Source organism: Eretmochelys imbricata, chromosome 14, assembly GCF_965152235.1.
Source record: "Eretmochelys imbricata isolate rEreImb1 chromosome 14, rEreImb1.hap1, whole genome shotgun sequence".
NCBI lineage: Eukaryota > Metazoa > Chordata > Testudines > Cheloniidae > Eretmochelys > Eretmochelys imbricata.
This window is the reverse complement of record NC_135585.1, coordinates 30,441,553-30,452,337: the sequence shown is the minus strand read 5'-3', so window position 1 is coordinate 30,452,337 and position 10,785 is coordinate 30,441,553. Positions and strand designations below refer to the sequence as shown.

Genomic DNA, 10,785 nt, shown 5'->3' with positions numbered 1-10,785 from the left:
TTTGTGCTTTCCTGGACTCCTCCATTGCCTGCCTCCATGCATCCTGCTGGGCTCTTTCAGTGCAGGAGGCCTGCATGAGCTCAGAGAACATTTCATCATATGTGGGTTTTTCTGCCTTCTCACCTGCGCTAGCCTCTGGGAGGGAGGTGTTAGTGGCAGCTTTGAAAGATTTGCAGCCGCGGGAGGAACAAAAGGGAGAGTAAAAGGGAAAAAGACGCACTGGCCATTTAAAAGGAGGGGCTGATGTGTTTGGGTTAACGTGCAGCACAAACCCAGCTAACCCCCCCGCCGCCCAATTCTCTGGGATGATGGCTTCACCCCTCCCCCCACTGTGTGGCTAGCAGCGGGGAAGATTTCTGTTCCGCCACAGGCAAACAGCCCAGCAGGAATGGCCACCTCTGAATGTCCCCTTAATACAATTCTCTTATTTCAACCAGGTGACCATGAATGGTATCACTCTCCTGAGGATAACACGGAGAGATAAAGAATGGATGTTCCTTGAATGCCAGCAAACACCGGGACCACACGCTGCCATACTTTCTTATGTAATGATTCCAGACGACATGCTACTGGCCTGCTGTGGTAAAGTGTCCTACCATGGAGGACACAATAAGGCTGCCCTCCCCAGAAACCTTTTGCAAAGGCTTTGGGAGTACCTATAGGACAGCTTCCTTGAGATGTCCCTGGAGGATTTCTGCCCCATCCCCAGACACGTTAACAGACTTTTCCAGTAGCTGTACTGGCCGTGAATGCATCCCAAGTCTTCAGGGCAAATTAATCATTAAACATGCTTGCTTTTAAACTGTGTATTATATTTACAAAGGTACACTCACCAGAGGTGCCTTCTCCACCTTCAAGGTCCGGGAGCCCGGGTTGGGAGGGTTTTGGCTCCAGGGTGATAAACTGTTCCTGGCTGTCAGGGAGAACGGTTTCTCCGCTTGCCTGGTGTGCGCTATCATCTTCCTCATCCCCAAAATCCTCATCCCTGTTGCATGAGACTCCCTTGCAGGAGTCCACGTACAGGTGTGGGGTAGTTGTAGGGGCACCCCCTGGAATTGCATGAAGCTCAACATAGAAGTGGCATATCTAGGGCTCTGACCCCAAGCGGCCGTTTGCCTCTGTGGTTTTTTGGTTGGCTTGCCTGAGCTCCTTAAGTTTCATGCGGCACTGCTATGGGTCCCTGTTATAGCCTCTGTCCTTCATGCCCTTGGAGATTTTTGCAAATATTTGGCATTATCTCTTTTGGAAAGGAGTTCTGATAGCATGGATTCATCTCCCCATACAATGATCAGATTCAATACCTCCCGTTCGGTCCATGCTGGAGCTCTTTTGCAATTCTGGGATTCCATGGTCACCTTTGCTGATCAGGTATGCATGGTCGCCTGTTCTTATCAGCTTGCCACAGTGGCCAAACAGGAAATGAAATTCAAAAGTTTGTGGAGCTTTTCTTGTCTACCTGGCCAGTGCATCAGAGTTGAGAGTGCTCTCCAGAGCGGTCACAATGGAGCACTCTGGGATAGCTCCCGGAAGCTAATACTATCGAATTGCATCCACGCTACCCCAAATTCAACCTGGCGATGTCGATTTCAGCATTAATCCCCTCCTCAGGGAGGAGTACAGAAATTGATTTTAAGAGCCCTTTAAGTTGACAAAAATGGCTTCATTGTGCAGGGTTAAATCAATCTAAGGCTGCTAAATTCGACCTAAACTTGTAGTGTAAACCAGGGCTAAGTGTCCTGGGCTGAAAGTATTGTGTGGGGGAAAGTCCTTGCTTGCTAGTCCTGTCTCCGATGTGTGGGCTGAGATCCCTAAAAGGAGGATTCTGGCGTGTTGTCTGTGGTCACCTCTGTTCCAGGACTGGTGTATATAGTGTGCAAACAAGCAAGTTACACTGAGAAATTACCCAGACTCCACATCACTAATTTTCCAATGGGAAATCAATCTGCAAGACCTGAATTCTGCTACCGCTCAGCAGAAGGGTGAGAATATTGTTAAATAAACAAACATTAGTAATTACTGATAACATCAAAGTTCCTTGGGAGAAATATGTCCATTGGGGGTGTGAATGGGAGAGAGATTCTTCCATCCAAATCTTTCATTTGCAAACTATGGATTAAATTTACTTTGCATTCAATTTCCTGTGTGTCTGTTAAACTGTGAGGCTTCAGCACCCAATCTGGCAGGCCTGAGTCATTTTAGCCATTGTTTCTTGTGCAATTGTTCCACTGAAGGCAATGGGACAGTTGACATGAGTAAAGATTGCTCAGTAGTTTCAGTCTCTGCATGGCCCTGCACTCCAGGGTCTCTGCATTACACTTCAGCCATGCAGAGCAATGACCTTAAACAGCTGGTAGCAGAAAGGCGATTCCTCTGGGAGTGGGAGGTTGGTTGCATCAGGACAGTTGTTTGTACTGTCTGCATAGAAAACACAGTGCTAATTCCCAAGGCTCAATCTCTTCAGAGGTGGAATCAAGGGAGACACAGCCTTCCATGGAGAAGGATACAAATAGGAGGGCTCTGCACTGTGTAAATGGAGGGGGAAGAGCATGTTCTAAGACAGATCACAGCAGCTGCTTGTCCATTCAGGTAGATGCAGGTGTCTTTGCTGAGCAGATTCAGTTTCTACTGAATGATGAGACCCAAGTAGTTCAGTGGTGGAAACCGAGTCCTGGCTGCCAAACCCTGAGAAATAAGAGGTCATCACTCAAAGCTTGAGCTGTCCTGTGGTTACAGGTGAGCACCCTCTTCCTGATTGTGTTTCTATACCATCTTCCAAACAGGGGCATGGATATGCTGTGTGAATATTGTTTGCAATGTTGTTGTAGCCGTATTGGTCCCAGGATATTAGAGAGACAAGGTGGGTGAGGTGATATCTTTTACTGGATCAACTTCTGTTGGAGAGCAAGACAAGCTCTCTAGCTCTCAAAAGCTTATCTGTTTCTCTCTCCAACAGAAGTTGGTCCAATAAAATATATTACCTCACTCACCTTGTCTCTGTGAATATTAGCACTTTTAGCCTCACCGTCCCATAGCAGTGCCAGTCAATGTTAATAGCACCATTTAACAATGGGGAAATTGAGATATGTGTCTTGTGAAAGGTCCTCAGCTAAGGATCTGGCTCAGGATAACTAGGGTGAAGCCTGGAATAGAATACTGGGAAATCAAAATTAAATAGGGTGACCAGATAGCAAGTGTAAAAATCGGGATGCGTGTGGGGGGTAATAGGTGCCTATATAAGAAAAAGCCCCCAAAATTGGGACTGTCCCTATAAAATCGGGACATCTGGTCACCCTAAAACTAAGTGAAGCTGATAGAAAGGAACATTAAAATGGCATGTTAGGTAGATAAAGTGTAATTAGGAGGATGAGTAATTAATTAGGAGGATGAGAGGGTATGTGAAGAACAAATGGTTTTAGTTAAAAGTAAATAAAAACTGCTTCACTATATCTGAGTCAGGCAGGTTGCAAGAGGATCCACGAGTCCACTGAACCCAGGGAATAAACAAGATATGGACATTGCTCAGGTGCTATGGTTGAGATTTTTAAAGCCACCTAGGAATTGGGTGTCCTAATCTCCTATTAGAATTAATGTCCCAATCCTATAGACAGTTTGACAACCTCCTCTCAAATGATTTCCTTGTATCGATTGTCACCAAAAAAGTGTTATCTGTGTCAGGTCAACTTTTTTCTGGGAACAGCCTGTCAGAAGCTGAAATATCAAACAAGTAGCTTCCTGAACTAACTGGAATTTTGGGCTTCTCTGTATCACTTTAGGAGAACATAATAATAATATAGGAATTGCCAGATTAGATCAGACCCAAGGGCCATCCTGCCCAGTATCCTTCTCCAAGAGCGGGCAGTACTAGATGTTTCAGAGGCAAATGTAAGAACACTGCAATAGCAGTTCTGGGATAATCTCCCCTCACATGTGTCATGTTGGTCTAGAATAGTTGTGGAATGGATATTAAACCTCATGTTTTGGGGGTTAAGCCAATCTCTATTGTTGCCATTAATTAGGATAACTCTGGATATTTATATGGCTGTCAGGAACATCCAATCTCTTCTGGAATCTAGTTAAGTCCTTCATATCAATGACTTCCTATGGCAATGAGTGTGATGCTCCCAATGGGGATGCAAGAGTGTGAGTGCCAAATTCAGGGCAGACAGTTACAACCCAGGGCACAAACCCCCTCATTGCTTGTCAGTTCTAAACTTAGATTTCACCAACCAACTGCACCGAGTGCAAACTCCTCAGGCAGTTTAACAGCCTTGACAGAGTCCCCTACACTCCCCTCCTTGGCTGCGCCGGTCTGTCCTGCCACCCAGGTGAGAATATCTGTGGTACACTACCCCTTACACGGCCAAGAATCATAGCGATATTCAGATTACTCCGGACTTTCCCCAGGTCATTTGCACTTTAGGTCTCACACCAAAGACAATGCTTGTAGCCAATCCTATAGTAAACTACTGTATAGGAAGATTTGTTAAATAGGAAAAGGAAATGAGAGTTATTTACAAGGTTAAAGCAAGAAAACAGACCCATGAATGAGTCACAGTCTTAGGTTTCAAAAGGTGATACAGGCTTCTCTCAGCAGCAAGCTGTATTTGACCTTTAGGGCTATCCCAGGCTAAGCAGCTGGGGATCTCTTGCTAATGCCTAGAAACACCCTGCCCCAAGTGTGCAAGCAGCACAGAGATCCCTAGTTCCTTTTGTTTGCGGTTTTTATCCCCCTCCTGCCATCTTTGCTCTGAGTTGCAAACTCAATCCATTTGCATGACTCATCTTCATCGGGAGGAGAGCAGAACAATAAGAGTCTCTAGTCCTTTTGTTGATGGTTTCTCAATCCAGTTGTCAGGAGTTTCCACTTGCAATATGCACCCATAGCCCACCTGGTATTAGGGTGACCAGATGTCCCGATTTTATAGGGACAGTCCCATTATTTGGGGCTTTGTCTTGTATAAGTGTCTGTTACCCCTCCCAACCCCACATCCCCTGTCCTGATTTTTCACATGTGCCATCTGGTCACCCTATCTGGTACTGATGGGTCTCCTTTTTCAGGAGAGGCTTAATGTCTGTGGGAGAGCAACTCTTCACACTCATGATCGTCCCTCTCCTGTGTGGTGATTCATACTCACAGAAGCTCACTACAAGCACTCAGATGTTAAATTACAATATGGAACAGACATTGCAGGGGAGATTAATGCAGGCAGCAACTGACAAGCATTCAGAGTCAAACATTAAACACTTCCATATAATTCTAGTACCCATTTTATCAATAGAAGGGAGCCAGACTGATTCCAGCTGTGTATGTTAGTGTCCTACTGAGACAGGGGGGACCTTGGCATGAGCTAGCACTTGGTCTGCCAGCATCACAGTGAGTGCCACAGTTTACTTACACAGTGGGTTAACAAGAATTTCATTTGCTAGATTTTAAGTTGCTCACCTTTAAATTTTGTTGTATGTCCCCCTTGTTCTTGGAGTAATGGGCAGGGAAAACAGAAGTTCCCCATTCTACCATCTCCGAGTTTCTGCAGAAAGAGGAGTGACAAGAACCTCCGCTGAGGATCCTGAGGCCACTGAACCCTCAGAAACAAGAGCTCATCACTACACGTTTGGGTTGTCCTGTGGTTTCAGGTGAGCACCATCTTCCTGACTGCATTTCTATACCACCTTCCAAACAGGGGCATGAATATGATTTGTGAATATTAGAGGGTCAAGGTCGGTGAGGTAATATCTTTTATTGGACCAACTTCTGGTGGTGAACGAGAGAAGCTTTTGAGCAACACAGAGCTCTTTGACAGGTGAATATTAACAGTTTTAACCTCACTTTCCCACTGCAATGCCAGTCAGCATTCATAGCACAATTTCACAGAGATGGAGCATGAGATCCATATCTTGAGACAGGTCCTCAGTGGAGGATCTGCCCCACTGACACAAAAGAAGCTACTTTGATTTACACCAGCTGAGGATCCAGCTCAGTGTGAGCCCCAAGCATAGAATCATAGAACTGGAAGGGACCTCGAGAGGTCATCTAGTCCAATCCCCTGCACTCATGGCAGGACTGAGTATTATCCAGACCATCCCTGACAGGTGTTTGTCTAACCTGCTCTTTAAAATCTCCAATGATGGAGATTGCACAACCTTCCTAGGCAATTTATTCCAGTGCTTAACCACCCTGACAGTTAGGAAGTTTATCCTAATGTCCAACCTAAACCTCCCTTGCTGCAATTTAAGCCCATTGCTTCTTGTCCTACCCTCAGAGGTTAAGGAGAACAAATTTTTCTCCCTTCTCCTTGTAACAACTTTTTATGTACATGAAAAGTGTTGTGCCCCCTCTCCTTCTTCTCTTCTCCAAACTAAACCACCCTAATTTTTTCAATCTACCCTCACAGGTTATGTTTTCTAGACCTTTAATCATTTTTGTTGTTCTTCTCTGGACTTCCTTCAATTTGTCCACATCTTTCCTGAAATGTGGCACCCAGAACCTGACACAATACTCCAGTTGAGTCCTAATCAGCACGGAATAGAGCGGAAGAATTACAACACTCCTGCTAATATATCACAAAATTATGTTTGCTTTTTTTGCAACAGTGTTACACTGTTGACTCAGATTTAGCTTGTGATCCACTATGACCCCCCAGATCTCTTTCTGCAGTACTCCTTCCTCGGCAGTTATTTCCCATTTTGTATGTGTGCAACTGATTGTTCTTTCTTAAGTGGAGTACTTTGCATTTGTCCTCATTGAATTTCATCCAATTTACTTCAGATAATTTGTCCAGTTTGTCCAGATCATTTTGAATTTTAATCCTATCTTCCAAAGCACTTGCAAACCCTTCCAGCTTGGTATCATCCGCAAACTTTATAAGTGTACTCTCTATGCCATTATCTAAATCATTGATGAAGATATTGAACAGAACCAGACCCAGGACCTATCCCTGGAGGACCCCACTTGTTATGCCCTTCCAGCATGACTGTGAACCACTGATAACTACTCTCTGGGAATGGTTTTCCAACCAGTTATGCACCCACCTTATAGTAGCTCCATCTAGATTGTATTTCCCTAGTTTGTTTATGAGAAGGTCACATGAGACAGTATCAAAAGCCTTACTAAAGCCAAGATATACCACAGCTACCGCTTCCCCCCTATCCACAAGGCTTGTTACCCTGTCAAAGAAAGCTATCAGGTTGGTTTGATCTTGACAAATCCATGCTGACTGTTACTTATCACCTCATTATCTTCTAGGTGTTTGCAAATTGATTGCTTAATTATTTGCTCCATTAACTTTCCGGGTACAGAAGTTAAGCTGACTGATCTGTAATTCCCCAGGTTGTCCTTATTTCCCTTTTTAAAGATGGGCACTATATTTTCCCTTTTCCAGTCTTCTGGAATGTCTCCGGCCATCCATGACTTTTAATGGGGTGGCGTGTGGTGATACAGTCTTACTAACCCGGATCACACATGCCAGATTGTTTCTAGACTCTGAGTTCAGGGACAGCATATCCCCCACCCTCACCACCCCAGTGCCTTTCTTGTTCCTGTATTATCATCCCACATTCATTATAGATGTGGAAGGTCACTCCACCAGTTAGGGTTGCACATCAGCCTGGTTTTACCCCTTCCTAAGATCCACCCTCCAAAGAGCTGTATTTTTTTACTGCTACATAGCTAATGTCAGGAAACAGAAAAGGCACTGCCAGTCCCTCACCACATCACCATCACCACCACAGGAACTAAGGGAGAATTTACTTCACTTCATAAATTATGCTAAACTGATCTCTTGTGTGGGGGTGAAAATTGTTCCTTTTCCTACAAGGAAATGAAAGGCTGAATATACCAGGATATATTGTTAGATTTATTTCCATTAATTATAACACAAGACTGGTGCCTAAGGACACTAGACTGCATTGGAGATCTCAGTACAAGATTTCAGTTGATGTATTTATTGATTTTGACTCCTAAGGCATGGCATGATTCTGGCCATTGTCAGAAGTGAAATACAGCATTTAAGTATCATTGTTAAGCTCTGGTATGTCACTAGATGGGATTTGATATGACAGAACAGATCATTTCTCTATCAGTAATTGGCCACCGTGGAAACGGGCTGTTATAGCAGTCATTGGTATCCATGTAGACCACCCTCTTCCCCATCAGAGTGAAGTTCTGTCCTCAGACTGAGACTCATAGAATCATAGAATACCAGGGTTGGAAGGGACCTCAGGTGGTCACCTAGTCCAACCTCCTGTTCAAAGCAGGACCAATCCCCAACTAAATCATCTACTTTTTTTTTAATGTTTGCCCCAGATCCCTAAATGGCCCCTTCAAGGATTGAACTCACAACCCAGGGTTTAGCAGCCAATGCTCAAACCACTGAGCTATCCTTCCCCCCGCAAAAGGAATAGTGATGAAGTGAGCTGTAGCTCACGAAAGCTTATGCTCAAATAAATTTGTTCGTTTCTAGGGTGCCACAAGTACTCCTTTTCTTTTTGCAAATACAGACTAACACAGCTGCTACTCTGAAACCTGTTTCCACCCTGTTTCCACTCTTGGCACTTTCCTCTGAAATCTACATTTAGTCTTAACATTTCAGCCTTTAACCAGGAGAGGAAGGGGAGTTTCTGAATATTTATGGAATTAATTCATGAGATTTGATTAACTTTGAACTCCATGTCCTTCTGATTCAATCACACAGATTTATTGTTCCTAGACTCAACCCATGGCAGACTGGAGAAACCAAACAGCCATCACAGAATTCTTCCTCCTGGGATTTGGGGAGCTCCCTGACCTACAAATTCTTCTCTTCCTGATATTCCTAGTGATGTACATGGCAACCGTGTCCGGGAACACCCTCATCATGGTGCTTATTGTGGCTGATCAGCACCTTCACACCCCCATGTACTTCTTCCTGGGGAATTTGTCCTGCATAGAGACCTGCTACACCACAACCATCCTGCCCCGGATGCTGGCCAGTCTCCTGACTGGGGACAGAACCATTTCAGTCAGTGGCTGCATCACACAACTGTATTTCTTTGGGTCTCTGGCAGGTACAGAATGCTGTCTCCTAGCAGCGATGTCTTATGATCGCTATTTAGCGATATGTAAACCCCTGCATTATTCAACTCTTATGAATACCAGGTTTTGCCTCCATTTGGCTGCTGGCTCCTGGTTAAATGGTTTTTTGGCTCTTACCATCTTGGTCTCATTCCTATCACAGTTAATATTCTGTGGCCCAAATGAAATTGACCATTTCTATTGTGATGCCATTCCACTGATAGAGCTCTCCTGCAGTGACACCCACCAGGTCATATTGATGGATTTCATACTAGCCTGTGTATTCACCCTGCCTCCATTCCTACTAACCCTGATGTCCTACATGTGCATCATCGCCACCATCCTGAGAATCCCTTCCACCACCAGGAGGCAAAAGGCCTTTTCCACCTGCTCCTCTCACCTCATTGTGGTGACAATTTTCTATGGAACCCTAATGATTGTGTACCTGCTACCGAAACATGAGACACTGAGAGACCTGAACAAAGTGCTCTCTCTTTGCTACACGGTCCTAACTCCCCTGGTAAACCCCCTCATCTACAGCCTGAGAAACAGAGAGGTCAAAGAAGCCTTGAGCAAAGCAGTCAGTAAATGTGGCTTTCACAGAAATGTGCAGATACACCTAGATAATAACATAGCCTGAGGTTTTCAAAGCTGCCTGGGTGATTTCAGCAATCAGCCCCCATTAAAATGAAGTTGAAAAGTCCCAGTTAAAATCTCAGCACTCAGTGTTGTCCATTTTAGTGGAAGGACCAGGGAGGGAAAACTATGTTTCGATCATGGAGTTTTTAACTGGGTACTAGGCAGAGTGGAGACAAAATTTTAACCGACTTTTATATCTGTAAAAAAGCCATTTTTGATCAAAATAAATGTTTGGAGAATAAAAATACTAACTCCTGGTGCAGCATATGTGGGGACATAAACCTGGGAAATCTGCCACCTCTGAAATTGTGCTTATTGCCAGCATAGCCCTCTGCAAACCAACCACCTTTACTGTGCTCACACAGGCCAGATGCAAACAACCAGGCCACAGCAGTGACCTCTGGACACTTCACCAGGAGCAGAGTTATAGCCTTTCTTGCCCTTCCACTTTGGCTGCTGTAAGAATCCCTCTAGGCAAACCTTAAGTTACAAAAAGACACAAAATGGTCGAGGTGGCAACATGTTGTAAGGGTGAGACCATTGGGTCTGTGTTCATCTATGCAAATTGGTGAGGATTTTTATCAAGCCTTCCCCACGAAAGGGGGTGTAGGGTTTGGGAGGATTTTGCAGGGGGAATCATAGAGTCATAGAATATCAGGGTTGGAAGTCAAGAGGTCATCTAGTCCAACCCCCTGCTCAAAGCAGGACTGATCCCCGACTAAATCATCCCAGCCAGGGCTTTGTCAAGCCTGACCTTAAAAACTTCTAGGGAAGGAGATTCCACCACCTCCCTAGGTAACACATTCCAGTGTTTCACCACCCTCCTAGTGAAAAAGTTTTTCGTAATATCCAACCTAAATCTCTTTCACTGCAACTTGAGACCATTACTCCTTGTTCTGTCATCTGCTACCACTGAGAACAGTCTAGAGCCATCATCTTTGAAATCCCCTTTCAGGTAGTTGAAAGCAGCTATCAAATCCCCCCTCATTTTTCTCTTCTGAAGACTAAACATCCCCAGTTTCCTCATCCTCTCCTCATAAGTCATGTGTTCCAGTCCCCTAATCATTTTTGTTGCCCTCCGCTGGACTCTTTCCAAT

General features: G+C 44.6%; 1 protein-coding gene across 1 annotated transcript; it reads left to right on the top strand.

Moving 5' to 3' along the window:
- Positions 1-8,714: 8,714 nt before the first annotated feature.
- LOC144274994 (olfactory receptor 6N1-like) lies at positions 8,715-9,689 on the top strand. Its single transcript, XM_077834077.1, has one exon. The coding sequence runs from the start codon at positions 8,715-8,717 to the stop codon at positions 9,687-9,689; it is 975 nt and encodes a 324-aa protein (XP_077690203.1).
- Positions 9,690-10,785: the final 1,096 nt, after the last annotated feature.